This window comes from Bos javanicus, chromosome 10 (genome assembly GCF_032452875.1).
Source record: "Bos javanicus breed banteng chromosome 10, ARS-OSU_banteng_1.0, whole genome shotgun sequence".
NCBI lineage: Eukaryota > Metazoa > Chordata > Mammalia > Artiodactyla > Bovidae > Bos > Bos javanicus.
Genome location: NC_083877.1, coordinates 88,688,400 through 88,712,714, shown reverse-complemented (window position 1 = coordinate 88,712,714; position 24,315 = coordinate 88,688,400). Strand labels below are relative to the sequence as shown.

Below are 24,315 nucleotides of genomic sequence, written 5' to 3'. Positions count from 1 at the left end.
AAACAGCAACAACCATCAACTAGCTACCAATTTGGAGCTTTAGCCATGCACTAGGAGGGTGAACCTAGTCCTCTAGAAAATGGAACAATGCTTGTATGAACTTGACGTGAGCTAGAGAGAGGAGGGTTGCATTCGGATGGTGCCCTGGGAGTTGGCAAAGGTTCTGTCAGTATTCCAACTCCTTCTTCGAGGAGTTACTGGCGTGGCTGTCAGCCTACTAGACTCAGGTTCCCCTGCAGCCCCGGGCAGAGATGCCTGGGAGGAGGATGGAGAAGGTGGAGGAGAAAGGACTCGGAACTCATGCCGACCTGGCTTCTGCTCCTGACTGTCCCTGCTAGCTCTGTGATGCTAGGCAACCTGTTTAACCTCTCTGAGCTTCAGCTTCTCATCTAGAAATGGGATTAATGAGATATCCTTGACAGGGCATCTGTAAGGAGTAGATTATATGTTGTCACATGTTTGGTTCCTATTAGCTGCTAATAAAAAGCACAGACATTACTTTGTCAACAAAGGTCCCTCTAGTCAAGGCTATGGTTGTTCCAGTAGTCATGTATGGATGTGAGAGTTGGACCATAAAGAAAGCTGAGCACCAAAGAATTGATGCTTTTGAACTGTAGTGTTGGAGAAGACTCTTGAGAGTCCCTTGGACTGCAAGGAGATCCAACCAGTCCATCCTAAAGGAGATCAGTCCTGGGTATTCATTGGAAGGACTGATGTTGAAGCTGAAACTCCAATACTTTAGCCACCTGATGCGAAGAGCTGACTCATTTGAAAAGTCCCTGATGTTGGGAAAGATTGAGGGCAGGAGGAGAAGGGGACGACAGAGGATGAGATGGCTGGATGGCATCACGGACTCGATGGATGGGAGTTTAAGTGAACCCCGGGAGTTGGTGATGGACAGGCCTGGTGTGCTGCAGTCCATGGGGTTGCAAAGAGTTGGACACGACTGAGCAACTGAACTGAACTGAGCTGCTAATAATAATTATTGCTATTGTTTTTCCCAGACCAGATTGATATCAGCCTGCCGGACTTTGCATGTTCACAGAAAATAAAAACCAACACTCTACTCCAACCTTGCCTCATAGAGGTCAACCCAGGGCACGAGGCTGGCTTAATTTGTCTGCTAATTCATAGGATGTCCACCAGAGTCTGCTCTGCACAGAACACCGGCTTTATCTGCAAAGCTGATTCAAGAGGGTTGAAGTCGGAGCTGTCGAGCCCAGGCCCCCAGAGGACATCACCCAGCCCCAGCTCCCACCAGCCACCTCCAGCCTTCTCCCAGGTAGCCTCACTCAGCCAGGAGCAAGCAATTCAGAGCAAATCTCTGTGTGCACTTTGAAAATCAGAGCTGCCTCTGGTTAAACACCATCACAGCTCTGGGCTCACTGGACCCCAAGAGATGAATGGATTCAGGGGTGCAGCTGGCACGAGAAGCCCACTGCTGCTGGCAGGAAGTAAATTCCAGTAACTTGAAGCCCTTGGGGTCTGCCCTACTCGGCAGGCAGAGAGACCCTGCTCCCCTTTACGACTAGGATAAACAAGAGGTAACCTCCCCTCCCCTCCCCTCCCCTCCTCCCTGGCACCAAAGACTCTGTACTCAGGGTACTGGTGGACAAAGGACAAACCAGCCCTGGCTAGAGGCAGGAATGTACCCGCATCCCAACCAAGGGTGCGAGAGGAAGGCGAGCAGGTCTCACCGCACCCTCCTCTGCAGGGAGCACTGCCCAGACACCCTCCAGCCAACGGTGAGGGCAGCAGGCGTCAGAAGCTCCGAGCTCTGCTCCTGCCGAGTGACCCCAGGAGAGCCCTTTGTCTCTGGGCTTCTGCCTATCTCTAAAGCAGAGGTCTGAACTGGAACAGGACTGTTCTCCAGGAAAGCCCAACAGGCAACTCGCGATGGCCGAGCTGCCCCCAGGTGAAGCAGGGCAGGGAGTAGGGAGGCCCCTCCAGCCTCCTCGCCAGCCCAAGAGGCCCCCCGAAGCATTCCAGGAGCCCTGTTTCCCAAGTCAGGGGCCAACGGCTGGTCCCCGGAGGACAAGGCCAGCTGTGGCTCACCTTTCCCAGCCATGCTCTTGGCAGCCTCTTCTTTTATGAACTTCCCTGGTAGCTCAGAGGGTAAAGCATCTGCCTGCAATGTGGGAGACCTGGGTTCGATCCCTGGGTCGGGAAGACTCCCTGGAGAAGGAAATGGCAACCCACTCCAGAATTCTTGCCTGGAGAATCCCATGGACAGAGGAGCCTGGTGGGCTACAGTCCATGGGGTCTCAAAGAGTCGGACACAACTGAGCGATTTCACTTTCATTTTTTATGAACCAAGAGGAGTCCTGGAGTCAGAGAGACGTGGAGTCAGAGAGCTAATTCTAGCTCTATGAGCTGTCTGACCTCAGGCAACGCACCCTCCTTCTCTGAATCTCTGATGCCTCACCTGCAAGATGAAGGCATGCAGGCCTCCCTTCTGAGATGTTTATGGAGGAAAGGGCCTGGCACAGGGTGTTAGGCGTTCAGCAAACAGGAACAGTAAGAGGAGATACGGGATAAGGGAGAAAAGGACAAGCCCAAAGAGTGAGGACAATAATCTTGCTACCATGCTGGAGAGCTCAGCACACACCACGCACTGTTCTAAGTGCGGTGGTGCACAAACCTGTGGTCATCACGACCGTCGTTACAAATGGAGCTCTCATTGTCCCCGCTGACGGAGGCCACACTGGCACTGAGGCCTGGGCTCCCAAGCTGCACACTCTCCGGCCACGTCTCCTGGCTCATCTGCGGAGCCAAGAAGTGGCTTTGTCCTGGGCTGTCCCCCTACGGGGACCCTAGGCTCATCTTTGTGTGTTGCCCTGGATAAAGTAGGGAAGAGCATTTACTTCTACTAGCTCTGGTTGTCCCTTGCATTCCTTCCCCTCACCAGCCACGTGGGGCATGTCACTGCACCCCTCACCCTTCAGGGACTCCCCAGGACCTTGGGGTCACGGCCGAGTTCTGCTCCATCTGCCCGCAGCCCTGCAGAACCTCGCCACTCCTCTGCCCTTCCTTGCAACACCCCTCTGCTCCCACAACTCTGCCACCCTGAGACGTGCGCGCGCACACACACACACACACACATGCACACACACACACGCACACACATGCACACACGCACACACATGTCTGGAAAATCCCCACTCAGACAGCTGGGGAAGCTGACCTGGGGAAGCGGTGAGCACTTTTTCCGTGTGGCGCCCTGGGGACGGGCTCACACCCCTCGCTGCCTGAAGGATGGTGCTAAGGATGCAGTTGTGTGACCGACTCCAATGCTGGGCTGGGAAATCCTTGACAAAAGGAACTGTGTCTGGTTCCCCTCTGAACCCACACCCCTCGCACAGAGTAGGGGCTAAACAATGATGAACTCTGGTGAAAAGGTCCCCCCCTCTACCCCTATCTGTGGGACCCCCTGGTCACCAAGAAGAAGGAAATGGGGTTCAGGCCCCCCAGCCCACCAGCTAGCGCTCCCTGAAGGCCGGGGAGTGGCAGGCAGGAGACAGAAGCCCTTCTGTATTCAGCTCTAGGCTACTCACCGGCTCCAGCTATGTCCTCTCTGCCTGATACCTGGAGACCCAGGAAGGGCAGGAGGTGTGTCCAGGCCCCGCAGGATGGAAGATTAAGTCCTGAGAGTCTGCACCACTGTTCTCACATTTCTGCAAGCTGTGGGGCTCGGATGACACAAGACAGATGGTGATAATCCCCTGTTCAGGCAGGGCCTGTGGGAGGGGCCCAGCGCGTGCCCGCACCCCACTGCCCGCTGCCAAGCCTGGCTCAGGAGATGGGTGGAGGGCTGCCCTAAAGCACCTGGAAGGCTGCTTCATGCTCCAGAGATTTAATAACTCTTCAGAAAAGACAGGCCCCGCTTCCAGGCCGTGAGACCTCCCCTGGACACATCTGCCCTCACCGGGCAGACCCCGCCCGCAGCAGAGCGCGCTCGACTCACCTCGTTGACGTCAATCTTGTTCCGCTCCATGTAGTGCCTGTCGTTGACCTGCCCGCCATCCACAAACTCCATCAGAAGCACCCGCTTGGTGGACAGCTCCCAGTAGATGTGGGGGACCTGGAGTGGGAGAGCGCAGGTCAGGAAGGGCTGGGAGGCTGGGGGCTCTGGGCAAGGGCTACAGATAGGCACGTGGGCCAGACATCAGCTCACACACCTTCCGGGAACAGGAGGGAAGGCCCAGAGAGACCCCAGCAGAGAGGGGCAGGGAAGGCAGGAGGCAGGCCGAGAAGGAAGGGCAGGCTGCTCCGCCTCCCCCAGAAAGGCCCCAGGCCTCCCCCAGGGACCCTCCTGCTTGGGGACCAGAGAATAAGTTCCCCGCCTTCCTCAGTGCCTTCCAGACACAATGAAGGGCACACACTAAAAGTGGGGCTTAGGGGGAAGTACATGGAACCTCTCAAATCTGAGCCACAGTTGGGGTTAAAAGCTATTTCTCTCTCACCAGGCTTATTTCAGGCTCCTCATGTGAATATAAACACTCTGCCTCAGTTTCAACACCTGTACAATGGGTGTAATTATTATATACGTGAATGAATAAATTTTAACCCGGTGATAAATTTTTCAGTTAGGAAGTCCTGAGTTTTCTCATGACCGTTCCCTGCAAGCCTTCTGTGGCAGACAGTGTGCTGAAGCCTAACCCAACACCTATTCCCAATCCTCCTCTTCCCCAGGAAAAACGAAATACTTTCCCTGCCTGCCTTGCAGTAGTTATGGCCATGTGACACAGTTCTGGCTTGTGAGTCACAAGTGGAGGTCTGCTAGAGGATGTGGGAAGGCTTTTACTTTCTTAACAAAAAGGGATGTTTATAAATATTGCAACTCTTCTTACCCTTCTCTTCCTACCTTGAGAGTGAAGTGATACCTGGAGCTGCAGCAGCTGTTTTATAACCATGAGGAAAATTCTAAGAAAATCACAGAGATCCCAGTTCTGACACCGTCAGACCACTGAGACAATATCAACAGGCAACTGCGGCAAGTCTTCCTGTTATGTGAGGAAAATACATTCTTTTTGTTTAAAACACTCTAGATGGAGCTGTCAGTTATGTACAAACAAATGCATTCCTAACTGATATACTCTCTAATTCCCTCTGATTCTAAGGACACCCAATAACCAAAAAGATACTAGATTTCCCTAGAAGCAGCCAAGATGTTGGGCTGTACCAAGGACTGCCGAGTGCCATGTGAGTGAGTGACACCTATGAGTCCCACCGATGTCAGGAAGGAGGAAGGACCAGGCTTTCAGCATGCCACAATTCCCCAACAACTTCATGGGCTTATTCCAGTTACAGATAAAGAAGCAAGGGCAGCTAATTCAAGCGATTAGGGGGAATAAGTTCTTCCCTCATCCCAGCTCTCAAAGTTCACATAGCAGTAAGACAGCAGGCTTGAGCCAAGAAACTTTTTTTGCTCCCCGCTCTACTAACAACTGTTGTGTTTGAATCTAGCCACTTAAATCCTCCATGCCTCTGTTTTTCTCATTAAAAAGGAGACTGTGGGACTTCCCTGGTGGTCCAGTGTTCAAAAGTCTGGGCTCCCAATGCAGGGGGGACAGGTTTGATCCTTGGTCAGGGAACTGAGATTCTGCATGCCCTGGGCATGGCCAAAATAAAAGAAAGAAAAGGAAGGAGACTCTTCCTGCTCCATCTCAATAAGGAGTACTGGGGACAAAGCGGGCCGTACATACAGGAGAACCCTCTGGAACAAATTTCCTACTGAAACCAAGGCATCATTTTGTTTACTCCTTTCCTGCGGTTTTTGCCATTTAAAAATCTAGACCAATGGAGAAATCTGGGACCCTATGTCACTTTGAACTTAAAAGTCGGTCTCGCTTGGCATTTTTTAAAAAGTCTCTTTAAAAATACGAGTACAAGTTTGTTGCTGCTGTTTGAAAGAAAGTGAAAGCAGCTCAGTCGTGTCCAGTTCCTTGCAATCCCATGGACTGTAGCCTGCTAGGCTCCTCTGTCCATGGAATGCTGCAGGCAAGAATACTGGAGTGGGTAGCCATTCCCTTCTCCAGGGGATCTTCCCAACCCAGGGATCGAACCCAGGTCTCCCGCATTGCAGGCAGATTCTTTACCAGCTGAGCCACCAGGGAAGATGCTGTTTGAGGCTTCCAAGTAAAAGGGACATACTTGGGGGTTAAGTCTTTCCCCCGGTATGCCTGGGGCTGAAGCTTGACAGTGGGGTGCCTGGGGCTCTAGAGACTCGCTGTCAGACACCCCTCTGTGCCTGCCTGGAGCAACATGGAAAACAGCCATGCAAGAGCCAGAGATGCAAAGAGAAAACCCCAAGGCTGGAGACTGCCTGGGTTTTGGTCAGGGTTCTAAGTGTGCTGAGACCCCATCCCCTACCTTTCCCTCAGGTCTCCCTCCAAATGCAGCCAACCCAGCCTCACAATAGATGTGTGTCTGAGGAGGCACTGCTTAGCTCTGAAACAGCAGAGACAGCACCCACCCCCATCCCCGCCAGAAAAAAAGCAAGGCAGAGGGGTTTGTCGTGGGAGCTCAGAGAGGGCTGCGGTTGCCCCTCGATGGATGTAACACAGAAATGACTGCAAAATGCAAAAGTGCTTCCTGCTCAGTTAGGAGACACTTGGCCTGACGGGATACAAGATCAAGCAACTTGCCCCTAAATCAGCACGTGAGCAGGAGGGTTAAGGGGCACCAGGTGAAATTCACTTCACCCCAACACTCATGTTTCACCATCATTCCTTTCTCAGCTTTTTCCATCAAAGAAGGGAAAATGAAGGAGAAAAATTTTGAAAGAGGCAATAAGAACCACCCTGTCCCCTGCCCAAACAAAAATCAACCTGGGAGGCTCGCAGTCAAGGTGCCTGCTGACCCCAGAGGCAGGGTCACACCCGGCCCTCAGGACCTCTGGGTCTGGGGGGGGTCCACCTCCTCACAGCAGGAGGGCCCACCCCTGTAGGCCCCGTCTGCCCCCCATACGAGAGCCAATCGTGACCCTAAGAAGGAGAACAGAGAGGAGGGAAAGTTCCAGCCCAAGACCTTGACCTCAGCCTCATTAACGGGCCCTGACCTGCGCTTCCTCTTTGTTCTGGTGCCTGGCAAGCATACCTGGGAAGGAAGGCCTGGCACGTCTGGGCATCATCTGGGGCCACGGAGCTCCCCGAACCTGAGGCCAGTGGAGCAGGGCACAGGCCTGCAGTCAGATGGCCAGGCTGGAGCCCCAGCTCTGCCTCTGCCAAGCTGTGTGACTTGGGTAAGTTGCATAATCTCTCTGAGCAGCGGTTCCCTTGCCTGTAAAAGGCTGATGACAATTACAATGAAAGCAACGTTCCCTGCTTCCTACAGGCATGGATGAGGTCCTGGTGCTCAGCAGCACAGCAGCCGCCATACGACAGCCACAGAGAATTTCACAGGTGGTTCTGATACAGAACCAAGGCTGAGAGTTGATGCTACAGACAGCTCAGCATAACTCAGACTGTTGTGATTGTTTTGTGAAAGTTGCTCAGTCGCTTCCAACTCTTCGCAACCCCAGAAACCTTTGCAATTCTCCAGGCCAGAATACTGGAGTGGGTAGCCTTTCCCTTCTCCAGGGGAATCTTCCCAACTCAGGGATCGAACCCAGTTCTCCCGCCTTGCCAGTGGATTCTTTACCAGCTGAGCCACAAACTCAGATCTGCCCATCAATTATTCTAGAGGGACCAGAGCACAGTGGTTTAACAGGTGAGCCTGGGGCCAGGCTGCCTCTGCCCTTTCCCAGGAAGCTGTATGACTTTGGACGAGTGGCTTCATCTCTCTGGGCCTCATCTTCCCCGAGGCTGACATGGAGTTAATAATGGCATTTCTCTTGTGGGGTTGTGTAAGGATTAAGGAGGAAATATACAGGGACTTCCCTGGTGGTCCAGTGCTTAAGATGCCACACTTCCAACGCAGGGCTCAGGGGTTCGATCCCTGGTTGGGGAACTAGGATCCCACGTGCTGCACCCCATGGCCGAAAAAGAGGGAACCAATGAGTAAACAGACATAAAGTACTTTAAAAAATGTCTAACACAGCCTAGCCATGTAAAAAAAAATTAACGGATACAGTATTAATAACTAGACATCAGTTCCTCTTAATCTTTGAGATCCTTAGAAAGTTATTTCACCAGAAGCATGCTCATCCTGGCAGGGTTTGCCCCCAGTTTCGAGAGAGTCCCAGGCCCCTTGTGTGCTCAGTTGCTCAGTGGTGTTCAACTCTTTGCAACCCCATGCACTTGGCAATACCCACCAGGCTCCTCTGTCCATGGACTTCCCAGGCAAGAATACTGGAGCAGACTGCCATCTCCTCCTCCAGGAGATGTTCCTGACCCAGCACTAGAGAACCCTGGAGGGGCCCCTGCTCCAGAGACAACCCCCCACCAAGCCCCTCCTTCCCGTATACAGACTCGCTCCCATCCCTTGCAGTCCCAAACCCTGTGTTTTTAAGGCGTTTGCCTCTATCTTGGCCCAGCTGTCCCCAAGGTCAGTCGCAGACCTCACTGCCTGTCCTGTCGCCTCCCACACACTCTGATGCCAGATCCACAAACGCCCTGGTCTTGACCGTTCGGCCTGGCTGCCCCCTCACCTTGGCCCAGTCTCCCTGACGTGCATTTGCATTCGGTGCTCGTCTGAGGTGCGGCGATTTATAGCACAGGGCTGAGGTTATTAAACCCACTGGAAGAGGCCTCACACACCGAGAGGTAAACTCTGCGCTGAGGCTTAATTACGCACAGATGTTGTGATGGGGTGCCAGTGTGCAAAGCAATCTATCTCCTGTTTGAAGAGCTGAACTGGGTGCGCGGCGCAAAATTTGCTTCCCACTTGTTATGTGTTTAGGCAAAATTAATTACTCGGGAGCCTTAATTCCACCATTCTCTTAGGAACGGGGTGCAGGCTTGAGAAGCAGCAGGTCAAATCGTTACATTAATTATTCACCCATTTGGCATCCTCGTTTCAAAAATTTGTGTTATTATTATTATTACATGTCTTGGTCTGACAGATGCTAGTTGGCCCCAGCCAGGGGACAATTTTGCTGTTTCCATGGGAACAGTGGAGGAGATGGTTCTGTTTGTCTGGCTCACAGTACTGGCGCCGAGGACCACCCCTGCTGGGTAAGAGGCAACAGAATGTCCTTAGACGAGCACCACAGTTGAAGTCAGAAAATGCTGTTTGTACCCCAGCTCTTCTCCTCTAAGACTGCCATCTGTAAAATGGGATGATGGTTTTTGGAAGGACCTCGCGTCCCTGTGTCTGCCTAGTACTCAGAGCCACAGAAGAAACATTCAGTAACTTCTGCCTATCCCCTTGCACAATCAACACTTCTTGGATTCCCCCATTGAGCTCCTTATCTGGGCAGAATTAGATACTTCCTCTTGGGCACCCACAGAAACAGAGATCAGTCTCTGCCATAGTGCCAACAATCTGAACTACAGAACCCACTGTGTGTGTGTCCCCCACCAAATGGGAAGTCTTCTCAGGCAGGAGCCAACCATCTCTGGCTTAATCTACACACCCCCAGATCCTAGCACAACCACAGGCTCAGGAAGTGCTCGATAAATGTGGAATAACGGAATGAAACAAAAGGAATAGGTAAGCGGAAGAGTCATTTAGACCCGACAACAACGCTTATCAGTTAATATTATCACTTGTGTGAGAAAGCCAAGTTTTCATTGAATTGGTACCAGATCATCTGGATTTGTACCCAAAAGAAGGTCTGCACACACAGTGGCATTTCCCTTGTAGGGCTGTGTAAGGACCAGCCCGTCAAGCAGGCCGGGAGCGTCTTGCCAGACCCGACTCACTCAAAGAGCTGAACTTTGCCAGTGGCTACACCATCCACCAAATCAGTGTCTCAAGACACCACACCGATCACCCGAGTTGTGGGTCTTCATCCCATGGACCAAGATTTAGGATTCTCAGGCAGCTAGTGTAGACACACCCTCCCCACCTCTGTTAATCAAACTGGAGAGCGTAAGTATAAATCACTGCCTCCGGCTTCTCAGGATGTCTTTAGAAGCCACTTGGACACTTCAGTCCCAAGCAGGAGACCTTCCAGTTCACGTGCTGAGACACCCTGCCCAGGAAGAGCCCCACTTGACCATTTGCTCCAGAACTAGGACCCGGAGCCCTGCGCCCCATCTTCCCACAATCTCCAGGCCTCTCCAGCGGAAAAGCAGAGAATGGATCTCTTCCAAGAGTTGAAAGCCAAGCTCTCCACATAGACACCAGAGGCTTCTGATCCCCGCATTGCTGTGACGAAAGGGGTACCCCCGGTAAATGGGTCCAAACCCCACCACAAAACATGTTGGAAGAGCAAGTGCCATGGGCTTGATCTGTCTCGTTCCAATCTCCATGGGACCTGTGGGGAACATCAGGACAGTCCTCCAAGACCAGCTCCAAGGCCGACTCCTCAGCAGAGCCTTCCCTGCCATGCTCCACCCGGAAGCCCCTTCTTCTGAATCCTTAAAGCAGGATCTCTCACTGAGCTGGGACTATGCGTCATCGGATGTTGTCTCCCAAGGTAAGTGTCACCTATCATGTCAGCAGTTCTAGTAAATACCTGAAAACACGAATCTGTTCCAATGTAATAGATACATGAGGGAACAATTTGATCATAACACAGATTTTACATTTGTTGATGGTGCAGCACTATCCATGAAAAATACTCGGAAGTGCAGAAAACTTGTATCCGGCTGATCCAAACAGGAACACCCAAAGCAGGCACACAAACATTGCCATGTGTGTGATGGGTCACAGCCCCCCACAACTTCTGTTCAATTTCAGATGACCCCCGCTACCACCTCTTCACAGTAACTCCCAAGCAGCAAATCTTCTGACGCCCATTTCTGCAAGCCCGTGTCCAGTAAAGTGCCATGTGTGCTGTGGTCTTCTGTATTTCTTAGCCATTTAACGTGTGCCAAGGTATGCTCGCATTTCATTAGGTTCCCATCTGCTTTTATTTTCTGGATCACTGGTGACATTTTTGAGTGTTGTAAGCCTAACCCCCTTTTTGCCCATAAACCCTGTGGTTTCTGCTGTGCCATTCTGCAAACAGTGGAGATTTCTAGGACATGTGTTACAGACCTGTGTATTCAGTGAGCTGATATAATAAAGTTTTAGGAAACACGTCAGAGCACAGTAACGTTAGCTATCATCACCATTACCATCATCCTCAGTGTCATCAACCCATGATTCATGGAGGCTAAGACTGTGGCTTACAGGCCCTCAGGAGGGCTCAGGGTCTTGCAATTGTAGACCATTCCATAGACATCAGTTTGCTTGACAGGTCAACAGTCCCCTTTGGTAATTTGTAACTTAGACTTCAAGGGCTTGAACACGCATCACCAGGGACAAATCAGTCATCCTCCCTCACCCAAGAAGGAGACACCCGCTGTGGGTCCTGCAAGGGGAGATGTTCAGGGCTGGGACCAGTCCTCCCCTGTACTCTTCTGCCCAACCACCAGGCCCCCACGGCCCTGCCTTCTTACCTTTAAGAAGTCAAAGTGCTTCAGCATTTGGGCCACTTTCTCAGCATTCCTTCCCTCATTGAGGAAATCCAACTCCAAAGGCAGGTTCTTCTTGGCTTCATCCACCAACCACATGAACTCAAACTCTGGAAACAGCTGCTTCACAGCCAGGACAAGCACCTGAAACCCACAAGCACCCCATCAGCCAGTCCATGACTCCCACCAAGGGCAGTCTAGTCCCTGTCCTCCTGCCTGGTCAGGGCGTTGACAAGTCCCCAGGCCTCCCCTGGAATAAGGATGGGTGGGAAAGTGGCCCCCTGGGGCCCATCTCTGTAATCCAAATCCCAGATATAAAAGCCCAACAACCGCCAGCAGAAACCACTTCCATCCTTTGCTGGGTGTTCCCCACTTGCCCAGCACTGGGTAAGTGCTATTACTCACCTTATTCCTCCATTTAGTCTTCACAGCAACTCTAGGAGGTATACACTCTTCAGCCCCATTTTACAGATGAAAAAAGTTGAGGCTCTCAGAGGTTATACAATTTTTTTCTAAATGTGCCCAGCAAGGAAGCCCAGATTCAGAATTCCCCCTGGGTCTACTCAGCCCCCAAACCCTTGCTCTTAAGCACATCACTGAACTACTGGCTTTGCAGCTCCTAGATTTGTGCTTCGTGGTCCTGTCAATAAAGGGCCTTGGGAGGGGGCCCGGCTGTAACTGCATTCTATCTATTTCTTCAGCTGAGTGGTTGGTACCTGAGCATTTATAATATCTTTTATGCTTTTTGTACATCCAAAATATTTCATGATAAAAAATTATATCGGAATACGAAACCAAGGGTGGACATGACAAGAGGAGTAAGAGATAAGGGATTTGTCCACTCGGATGAAAAGCTTGGATTTCTAGTGATCTGGGCCCACTGTGGATTCTTGAGTCAGGATGTGATGAAAGAGGGAGTTTTAGACGACTTATCTGACATTTCAGTTGTCAATTTAATGATGTGAAAGAAACATGACTGGCACAGAACCAGAGCCCAGAGATATCTGCAGGGCACAGCACAGCCCCTCTGTGGGCACGGACTCAGTTCTGAGGCTACCCCACCACCGGAGCTCTGGATCTGAGATAGTCTCACAAGTTCACAAACAATGGCTCTATAGTTACAAAGCAAGGGTAAGGCTGGGGCCATGGGAAATGTTCCAGCATTGGGCTGGAGTGGGGCAGAAGGCAACTTTCCTGCTCTCCTATAAACCCTCCTGTTGGTATTCAAAGTCAGGCCTGGGGAGAACCACTGACTCATCTGTGATTCTTGGTATAGATTATGGTCCAAGTCCTCTGAGAATCCCCATCTCTGGCCCTGGTCAGAGCAGAAGGACAAGGAGCAAGAACTCAAGAACCGTGGGCCTATTGCTACCAAGAGACCTTCCTCCACTGTTAAGGAAACGTAATGCTTATGTAGCCCCCCAGATTCATATGTCAAGCCCTAACCTCAGGGAGACGGTGTTCAGAGGTGCAGTCTTTGGAAAGTAATTGGGCCTAGAAGAGACCATGAAGGTGAGGCCCACATGACAGGTTAGTGTCCTTATAAGAAGAGAGAGACCAAAGCTCCCCACTTCCCTGCCAGGCAAGGTCACAGAGAGCAGGCAGCCATCTGTCTACAGCCAGGAAGAAGCTCCCCCTGGGAACAGAATCAACCAGCACCTCGAGCCTGGACTTCCCAGCCTCCAGAACTGGGAGAAATAAGTGTCTGTGGTTTAAGCCTCCCAATCGATGGTATTTTGTGGCAGCAGCCAAAGCTGACCAAAACACCACCCACTCCACCCAGAAGGCCTTGCTGGGTCCCAGTCACAAGTCTTATCTCCTGCTTTTGTTTGCCCTGGTCTCTGATATGATTCCAACACTGGATTAGGCACACACGGCGCAGTGAAATAAATCCAGAGCAGGGCCATTAACTACAAGGCATTTACAGCTTTGTTTTTAAATCCTATGTCCGAGGCAATGTACCAGACGCCATTCTGTAAGAATCATCACACAGGGTTATTATACTCAATTTCTCTCAAACCCTCTTTAATTACATTTGGCTGCAGTCTAATTTCTTTTAAGGCTTGTCTAGTCTTTCATGGGCTAGACCTGTGACCTTATGATAATCGATTTAGTTTATGTTTTGTTTCTTTTGGTGTCACATGAAACAAGAACGGAGAGGTGGCAACGGCAAGGGCCTGACTGTTTCAGATCTGGGCACCACGTCTCGTCACCGTGCCCTCACCTTGGCTGCCACCCGAGGGGAAGCAGAGCTGGTACACAGCAAACAGAAGCACCTGCCCGGCCCATGCCGAGGGCACAGCTGTCATCTGAGGCACCTGAACTCCAGTCTCTAGGCTCCAAGTTTCAAGCAAGAAGCCTCTTGTGTGCTTTGCATGCTGCATGCTAAGTCGCTCCAGTCATGTCCGACTCTTTGCAACCCCATGGACTGTAGCCCGCCACGTTCCTCTGTCCATGGGATTGTCCAGGCAAGAATACTGGAGTGGGTTGCCATGGCCTCCTCCAGGGGATCTTCCCAATCCAGGGACTGAACCTGCATCTCTTATGTCTCCTGCATGGGCAGGTGGGTTCTTTACCACTAGCACCATCTGGGAAGCCCTTGTGTGTTTTGCTCCAGCACAGGTTCCAGACCTTCCCATCCAGGAGGGACAAGGAAGGAGCCACAGTGAGTCTCACTCATCTTTTTCAGCCAAAATGTATTTACTGATTACCTTCTAGATAATGACCCTGGACCAGCCGTAGGTACACACAGAGACCCACATGTAGCCAAGTGGGGTCTACATCAGGCGATGAGGCTTCTGTGGCCACACACTACCTCCTCATTGCTGACTGTCTGGTCACTGTCATTTGTGAAATTTCAAATTATCATTAATATCCAAACAGCCCTGAAAGGCACCTTAAAGATTTTTCTGTTATCAATCAATTATGTAATTAGTCCTTACGAATACTATTGGTTATTATTGATACTTTATATCATTAATCATAAAAGCAGTCAAAGGTTTTATTGGTTGATATTAATTGCTAATAAGTTAGTAAACTAATTCATAACCCCTGGGACTTTGCAGGACTCATAAAACTGGTTTCCAAACCATTCTGTGGTGGTTGGCAAGTCACTCCCTTGGTTACTCTAAAATGAGAGGGTCTGTTTGCATGGAAGTTAGTGGTTCGTAGTTTTAGAGGCCGTCATCCCCTTTATAGGAAGTCACCGATTTGAAAATGTGATGCCAGCAATCAAGCCCAGAAAACACACATACTCCCATAATTTTGTACATAATTCGGGGGTTTATCACCCCTTGAACTTCAAAGGGAGGGTTGAGGTCAGGTTAAGAGGCATCCGGTCCAAAAAAAAAAAAAAAAAAATCTGATCCAAATCCAAACCAGTTTGGGCTGCTGCCACTTTGGACTTCTCTGAGCTTGAGAAAAGAAAACGAAATTCCATTTCATCCTGTTTTAACTCAGTTCCCTTCTGAAGAGCCTGCCCCAAGTAGATTCTTTTATGTTTTTCTTTCTTGACAACAGATGCAATCAACTAAAATAAAACAGGTGTTGTTATCAATTTGACTTTTTGATTTTTCTCCCAAATTCATCTTCTCATAAAATTCTTCCAACTGCCAGTGTTTTCACCAGTGCCTAGCACGTATTCAACACTCAGCAGATGTTTCCTGAATATTCATGTGAATGAATGAGTGAATAAATGAACATTCCAAAAGGCCTGCCTTCTCCCCAGAAATAGTTATCTGCTCACATGTGCATTACGCAGATGGATTACATCTGTACGCCTCAGAGATTTGGGTGGAAGAAGGGATTACCTCTGAATGTGGGGGAACCACAGTTTTGAAATGTCTGAGAATATTCTACTTCACTTGAAGCCTTGTTAATCAATCAGGGTATATTCAACAATTAATAGTTGAATAGATTATTCTCTCCTTCAAGGGAGAATAATGAAATCATTTTCCTACAGGACTATTGGCTCCCAGGAAGAAAAACTAAATTATGGACCACACAGAAACATAATGGAAAAATTGAGAGTCACATAAAAGTTTGAAAATTAGTGATTGCTATATATGATAGCAAAACAATGGGAATTATCATTATTGAGACACAAGCACCGCACCATGAGGCACTTGATATGCATGCTCTCATTTCTTCCTCTTCTTGCCCATTTCACAGAGAAGGAAATTGGATCCAAGAGGTTAAAGCATTTCTCAAGGTCACACAGCTTGCAATTTCAAATGCAGGGCGTGAACCCACTTTTTTTCTCCTTCCTTTCACTTCTTTCTTTACGCAGTCCTTCTCAGGCAATACAATATAGGACAATACAATAGAGAGCCTGAGATAAAGCCTAAAAGGGGCTTTGTAAACTGTAAAATGCAACTGAAATTCGAGTTACTGCTATCAACTTATTATATATTATAAAAGAAATAATGGTCCACGGGAAAACAGGACACTAAACAGAACGCCTGCACGGATCCGAGCTGGTAAAAATGGATGTTCGACAAGGATCGAAAATCAATTCAGAGTGATGTAAATAGCTTACCGTTCATGGGGTTTATCTTTGTTCAGATAAGTTATTAAAGTGCAGACTGTTTAGAAAACAGAATTACAGGGTGAAGAGAAGTTTCCAAGGGATGATCTACATCTCTGGGGCTTTCAAAAATGTATTTAAAAAAATAAAATCAGCTGTTGGATTCTGTGCCAACACAAACATTACCTAGCCACCCACTGTTCAATCAACACACTCAGAAAAGAAACAAGATGACAGACAGCATGCACTGAAAATGTTGTTCAAAAAAAATCAAAAACATAACTGTCACAGGTCTTTATTTTTAGAGACCCTGGGTATGAGCCGGAGGCCTTCCAATGGTGGATGGGATTCTGGTGCTCAGATCTGAGCATCCCGCCCTAATGTTGCAGACCTTGGGGACAGGTGATACACGAAGGGCCTGGTCAGGAGTTAGATTCTTCAGGATAGAGCACAGGGCATTCATTACCAAGTTCAGAAGCTTGAGAGGTAACAGGGTGTGATACAGGGTAGTGCTCTGGAAACCTGGGAATGGTGGTCTCAACACTGCCTCACAGGTCAGCTGAGTCCCACCCTGTTCTCAGACAGGAGAGTGGCAGTGATTCCCAGCCTGCTAAGTAAGCTCCCGGCTCTGGTGGGCAAGCAAGGACTGCTGCAAAGCCAGCCCGCCAGCAGACAGATAGACTCTGACTTGTCAGTTCACCCCGTGCTGCTGAATCATTGTTCCAATCTCTGGGCCCAATTAGTCTGGCTCCGGACAGCCACTCAAATCAATAAGAGTCACTGGCCGTGCATCGAGAAGTAGAGTTGCCCCAACTATTAAAGGGACAATATCAGGTGATGATGACAAAGCTGAAAACACCCTTGGCTGTGCCTTTCTCTTTTGTGCAAAGTCACCGACACCATCAGCTTCATCACCATTTACTGAGAGTCGGTCTCTGATTCTCTGGCACCAGTCAGCAGCTCTCCCCAGCACTGTCTCCTTCCCCAGGAGAAGGCCCAGGTTCACAGGAGACACAGAACACCAGGGTGGCACATGCTCCTGGGTGCCAACCCACACGCCATTCATTTCCCCATCTTCCTGGCCAAAAGAACCTCTATTTTGTGCATGTTTCATGTCCTTCAAGGAAGGCAGACCTTAGCCTGAGAAGGTGAATCACAATCGGTCTGAGGCAGTCACAGTGGTCCCAAACCTCTTGCCAAGACTGCTTCAGGCTTGGGCGAGTAGGCCTGCTTCTGGCCAATGAGTACTGAAAGAAATTCTACTGAATGGCTATTCTTTAATATGAGGAAAGACACTGGTAATGGCAGGAACCCTGCAGCTGTTTGAGGGCCACGAGGAGCACTACCTTAGAAGGACAAGCCAGGAAGCTGAGCTGGCAGAGTGGAAGACATAAAGAACTAGGTCCTTAAAAACCTCAGTGAAGTGCTGGATTAGTCAACCCTGAAACAGCTGACCCTACTTGTAGATGTCTTGAAATGTGAGATAATATAGGTTACTATTGACCACTGTCAGTTGGATTTCCTGATACACGCAGCTAAAAGCATTCTAACTGATATAGCCAGTAGTCCCCACCTCCTTATTCTCAAAAGTTTTACTCTTGTAAACCTCTATCCTTACAGCAGATATGTGTTTGGATTTACAAGCCCACTTCGTAAACTGCAAATATCCAGAAGTTAAGCCTATGAGCCACTCTCCCCTTAGTATGAACTACTTTACCCAAATTTTCTTCCTCTCAAGACAAGGCCGGGACCAAACACAGGGCTGAAGAGGAGATAGAGACAATAGTGGGCAGTGGGAGAGAAGTCCGAGGGCACACAACACCTGGAATTAGCAAGAAAAGAAGCACCAGAAGGCTCTACAGAAAAGCGGCTTTGTCTCCCCTCTATCTCCAAGTTTCTGGCAGGTATGACAGTCCTAACGCCTCTCAGAAATCATTCTTTCCCACCAAGCACACCCAAACATATATCATCACTAAAATCAAGGCACCGTGTAGGTCTGGGCTTAATTTAGGTCTGAAAAAAAAAAGTCATGCTCATTTTAGATATAAAACAAAATGAGCTTTCCAGTTGGCGCTTCTTGGTTGTAAACCAGAGAAGGGTGACCAAGTTAAGGCTTTTCCCACCAGAGGCCAAGCGCAATGAGAAGGCAGTACCACTCTGCGCTGCTGCTGCTGCTGCTGGCGGTCCACGGAAGACCTCAGGCCTCATTTCCAGCTTCTCTCCTGCAGGCGGTGAGTGCGGGTTTCCAGTCCACCTTGAGATCCCAGCCCCAGCCACTGCAAGGGAGCCGCTACTCTGTATTCAGCACATGGCCACATGGCTGGTAATTTCAAGAAAAGCATCTGATGCTTATCTCAGGGAGGAAGATGCCAAATCTTCACCAGTGCTATTGTTGCGGTTGACCTTACGGCCACCGTTACTTAGGGAGGGGAGAGGCTCTGGGCAGAGGAGAGATGTCAGCTGTCCTCCCAGCTCCCGTGGGCCCTGTTGGTACCACCAGGCAGAGACAGGTTCCAGCCCAACTCAGGTGTGGCCATGGGGTTCCAGGAACACCCAGGGACCCTCCAAGACTGGCAGTGTGCTTCCATCTGTGGCTGCTCCATACCACAGACTGATGCGTCAGAAAACCCAGGTTTCCAGGTGGATGCCCAGTGCCACTCAGCAGCCCCGCTCCTGAGTCCCGGTCAGCATCCTTCTCCAGTGCACCCGGCAGGATTCCAAACCTTCATCCCCCTCAAGCCTCCATGCCACCTCCTACCCTCTCCTTCTCAGCAGATGGTCTTACCTCCCACTTCAGAGGAAAAAATAGACGCTATCAGGCTGGTACAACTCAGCTGCCCACTGTCCCTGCCTTCCCCCTCAGCCCCACTCACTCATCTGGACCCAGCCTCAAGAACAAAGCTCTAGCCCCAGAACAAAGTCTGCCAAAGCCTCACACTTCCGCCTGTGTCCTTGGGGCTCAGTCCCTCCAGGCATCTCCTGCACCAGCTCTATCAGTTACTGCTCTCCCCTGAATCTCTAAGCCCCCAACTCCGCTGCCCCTTCCTCATCAGTGACAGCCTCCGCAAGACCCCCACCTAATCCTGTGCTTAGATCTAACCACTACCCTCACTGTCCCCCACCATCCAAGGCCAAACATGGAAAGGGTAGTCTCCATTAACCGTCTCCGCTCCCTGAGTCCTCAATTCTCTTTCACCCCCACTCACCCCATCATTCCTGTTCTTCCCCAAAAACTCTAAGTCACCAAACCAAACATACTCTTTTCAGAGCTTTACTAATTTACATTCCACTTGGCAATATCAATTAATTCTGACAGACTCTGTTTTCCAAAACGACTGCAACAATGTCTCCCCCTCTAGTGCTCATCTGGAACCATGCCATTCCCGCATCATGAGGCAGAGTCTATTCCACTGCCCCTTAAGCCTAAGGTCAATCTAGTCAAGGCTATGGTTTTTCCAGTAGTCATGTATGGATGTGGGAGTTGGACTATAAAGAAAGCTGAGCACCGAAGAACTGATGCTTTTGTGGTGTTGATGTTGTGGTGTTGGAGAAGACTCTGGAGAGTCCCTTGGACTGCAAGGTGATCCAACCAGTCCATCCTAAAGGAGATCAGTCCTGAGTGTTCATTGGAAGGACTAATGCTGAAGCTGAAACTCCAATACTTTGGCCACCTAATGCAAAGAGCTGACTCGTTTGAAAAGACCCTGATGCTGGGAAAGATTGGGGGCAAGAGGAGAAGGGGACAGAGGACGAGATGGCTGGATGGCATCAGTGACTCAATGGACATGAGTTTGAGTAAACTCCGGGAGTTGGTGAGGGACAGGGAGGCCTGGCATGCTGCAGTCCATGGGGTTGCAAAGAGTCAGACATGACTAAGTGACTGAACTGAACTGAACAAAGCCTAGGGGGCCACTGTGACTCTCGCTCTTACCAATAAAGGAAGGAAGAAGTAATCTACATGACTGCCACACCCAGGTCATGAAACCATGATGAACTTTCAGTCTTATGCTCTTGGGACGCTTACTCTTAGAACCCAGCCGCCAGGCTGCGAGGAAGCCCACACAGGCCTTGGAAAGGCCTCCACGGAGAAGACGTGAGGCCCTGAACCCACAGCTCCAGCTGGGATCCCAGCCAACAGCCAGAACCCACTTGCCAGCCATGTGAGTGGGTCCTCCAGCTCCCCACCTGTAACCACTTAGAACTGAGATGCGTCTATCATGCCCTGAGCAGACTGCAGTCAGGAGCATAGTACTCGACTGGGGTCTTAAGCCACTCCCTTTTGAGGTTGTGCAGACTAGCAGTTGCATCAGGTAGGATGCTAGATAGCGGACAGAGGTCTTTTCTGACACTGTTTTTGCTGAATGCAGATGCTCAGTCCTGGTTCTCCTCTAATCCCTCTGACCATGCCTCTTTAGTTCCCTCGGGAACTCACCCTCCTGGGCACAGTCCCCAGATGACGATGTTCCTCACGGTTCTGTCTCTGCCCTCTCCCTTTTGTTTTAGTCTATGTAGCTTTTCTAATGGAGAAGGCAATGGCAACCCACTCCAGTACTCTTGCCTGGAAAATCCCATGGGTGGAGGAGCCTGGTAGGCTGCAGCCCATGGGGTCGCTAAGAGTTGGACATGACTGGGCGACTTCACTTTCACTTTTCACTTTCATGCATTGGAGAAGGAAATGGCAACCCACTCCAGTGTTCTTGCCTGGTGAGTCCCAGTGACGGTGGAGCCTGGTGGGCTGCCATCTATGGGGTCACGCAGGGTCGGACACGACTGAAGCGACGTAGCAGCAGCAGGAGCAGCGGCAGATTTTCTAAGCAATCTCAACTACTCCCCTGGATCCAGCTCCCATGAGTCTCCTTGCTGATAAATCCAGAAACCTGTATTCCCAGCCTGAATTATAGACGGGCTTCCCAGGTGGCTCAGTGCTAAAGAATTCGCCTGCCAAGCAGGAGATGGCGGGCTCGGAAAGATTCTCGGGAATAACTTCCTGGGTTGGGAAGATCCCCTACTCCAGGATTCTTGCCTGGGAAATCCCACGTACAGAGAAGCCTTTTGGGCTATATAGTCCATGGGGTCGCAAACAGTCCGACATGACTTTAGTGACTAAACAACAAGAGAGATCCGGACAGCAATGTCTTATAGTACATAGTCGCTCCATCACCTACTCCGTTTGTTCTGACATCCATGCCACCTCCTTATCTCACAAGAAAGTACATTCCCCAGGCTCCCTTGCCAACCAGCTTCCAGCTAGGTTTAGTGGCATATGGGGGGACAGGAGGAAGTGAAACACCCACCACCTCAAACAGCATCTGTGGCTCCAATACCACGTGACGGACCCTATGTCCATGACCCACTCCCCTCAGGTGCCCCAGCACCTGGGATCCAGGGAACCACCTCTTCTTGTCCCTCCTCTATAAGGGTGGCAGTGGCTTCCTGCCTTGGGTGACCATCTCACCATCCCATTTGGCTTCTCAACCATTCCATCCCCGGTGAACCGCATGTTCTGTTTTAAACTCCCTCTGACATGCCTAGAACAAGTTATTTTTCCCCAACTGAACCCAGACTGATACACATGGTTAAAGGCCCCCAGGTTTAATCACAGAAGCCAGAAACATACAATTTGTTTTCATTCTGATCCACACTGGTAGCTTCCCTCAATCCATGTAAACCAAGCTGGTCACAAAGTCCTGATGCTCCCACCCCGTGAATCCACGCCTCTCCTCCGCCCCCATGACGCTGCCTTGGTTCACACCACTGCTCTCTCAGAGTGGTGCAGCAGCCCCTCAGTTGGTCTCCCTGGCTGCAGTCTTCCTGCCTCCCCCAAACATCCTCCAGACTGTTAACACACTTTTATTTCTAAGGCATGTCTGATCACGATGTTTCCCTGATTAAAATTCTTAAATGGTTCCCCACTGACTGCAGGAGAAAATCAGATCTGCTCGGTTCCCCAGTAAATACGTACTTACTATGTGCTCCACCCTATACCTGAGCCTGGAACCCAAGGACCTTTGTGTTCCATCCTGCCTACCTTCCCAGCTTCGCCTGCACCCACACCCAGCTCAAACCATCTGAACCAGCTGACACTCTCCACGTGCACCCTGCTCCCCTAAGACTCGAGACCTTCAGCTGGGTCACCCTTCCGCTGTCCAGCAGTCTCGTGGGCGCCTCGATGAAGCCCCTCTGATGCCCCCATCAGTCCAGGCTCCACAGCACCTTGCCAACACCCCTTAGATGGAGCTCACAGTCGAGGACTGTTTGTGTTCAGGTCTCCACTAAACGGGGGGGCGGGCTGTCCGAGGATGAAGAGGCAGGTCGCTCACTCGCGTGTCCTATGCACCTATCAGGTTTAGTCAGAGAGCTGAAAGAATAAACTAAGTGTCCAAAGTGAGGACAGGGAACCAAGGAAAGGGAAAGGAAGCAGGGGAACATGCTGGCAGGGTTAGCAGACTGCGGACCTCCCCTGGGGCTGCTGGCTATGGCCCAAGCCTTGGCCACTCTCCCTTTCCCCTTGCTCGAGGCAGGGAGCTAGAAAAGTCCAGAAGCATAGGATCCACTAGAGCTGTCTCAGGGCCACTTTAGGGCATGCGCGTTTGCTCGTGCAGAACAAATATTAAGGAAGCAAAGGAGCGCTCTGCATAAACATTTCTATGTGATCTCCGTGTCATGTTCAAACTCCTTGGCTGACCACATGCTCCCGTTCGTTATAATGGACCAGATTAGGATGTAGCCTTTTCTACCCCCAAGGAAATCACCTATTTGGGTCACCTCATCTCTACAATATGCCACCCCCCACCACAAGTTCTCCTTGGCCCCAGCAGTTGCCCACGTGTTCTGAGACCATCCACAGACAATTCCCAGGAATGAATCAAAACAATTCCCAGGAATGAATCAAAAATCGGCCAACCCAGCCATGGGTCCCCGGGTCGCAGCGCTGTCATGACATCTTTGTGATCTCAAGCTCTCCTTTCCCGCTCTGTGATTCAGAGGCCCACACTCCAGCCCATAGGCCTTCCACCAGTTTCACTGGGACTGCCCAGATCCCAGGGAAACATAGAACGAGAATGAAGGGAGGGGAGGAGGAAGGCTCTCACCTCCATCAGAAGAATATCCTTTGAGCTCTGAGCCTGCACCTTCGGGTGCTGGACCTTCACGGCCACTGTCCGCCCATCACGCAGCACGGCCTTGTGGACCTGGGCCAGGGAGGCCGCTCCCAGAGGGGTGTCGTCAAAGCTCAGGAACAAATCATGAATCTGTCAAGAGAGGACAAGAGAGGACAGGGAAGTTACGAGGACTCAACTCACTTAGAGGGATGGGGGGAGGATGGCCCAGGGCCTCCGCCGGCGGTGGCAAATGCCTCCATGACAGACTTCTCCTCTCTCAGCTGCTTTGCCTGGGTCCTTTGCAGCCATGGAAATTCACACACACCTGTCCTCACTCAGGAAGTGAGACAGAAAACACATGTGGAGGACGTGACTTACCTGTGCTTGGAAACCCAGCGCATCTCCACTTAAAGCCAAAAAAGTGCCATCTAGAATGTCCAAGATTATGCATCATCCATCCATTTAATCACCTACCATTGGACCTCCAGGGGCTTCCCTGGTGGCTCAAACAGTAAGGAATCTGCCTGCAAGGCATGAGACCCAGGTTCGATCCCTGGGTCAGGAAGATCCCCTGGAGAAGGGAATGGCCAGCCATCCCAGTATTCTTGCCTGGAGAATCCCATGGACAGAGGAGCCTGGTGGACTATCGTCCATGGGGTTGCAAAGACTCAGACGTGACTAAGCAATGAACACTTGCACCACATGTGCCTCCAAGGCTCTCACATATGGATACACTCAAACGTTAACAGAACCTGGGCTAGGGCAGCTCAAGACAGGGCATCAGATGGAAGACGTTTCAACCCCGCCAACTTGGAAAGCTCAAGGACACGTGGGCTGCAGGCTCCAAACCCAGCAATGACCACTTGTTGCTGCCTGAGCCTCGACGTGGGTCCCCAAGTTCACTCCTGACCTGGCTCCCTGACAGAGCTCCCAGGCTGCAGACCAGAGCTGGGCTTTTGGTCTTCACCGGCGATGCCATGCCAGGAGTCCTGGGCAATACCCGTCCTCTGTGCCTCACTTGCTCTACGAATCAGACCGTATACCCCATGTTCTTGCATCTCCTCTTCCCTTCTTCCTGGACTTCCCTGGTGGCTCAGACGGTAAAGCGTCTGCCTACAATGTGGGAGACCCAGGGTCAATCCCTAGGTCATAAAGATCTCCTGGAGAAGGAAATGGCAACCCA

At 50.6% G+C, this 24,315-nt stretch overlaps 1 protein-coding gene across 2 annotated transcripts in view; it reads right to left on the bottom strand.

Moving 5' to 3' along the window:
- ADCK1 (aarF domain containing kinase 1) overlaps nt 1-24,315 on the bottom strand; it is a 132,213-nt gene that overhangs the window by 19,549 nt on the left and 88,349 nt on the right. For both annotated transcript variants that reach the window (XM_061429590.1, XM_061429591.1), the window contains 3 exons: nt 23,124-23,282; nt 11,493-11,651; nt 3,965-4,081 (listed from right to left, as the gene is read on the bottom strand). In XM_061429590.1, the coding sequence (XP_061285574.1) occupies nt 3,965-4,081; nt 11,493-11,651; nt 23,124-23,282 (435 nt within the window). The remainder of the gene's footprint in view (nt 1-3,964; nt 4,082-11,492; nt 11,652-23,123; nt 23,283-24,315) is intronic.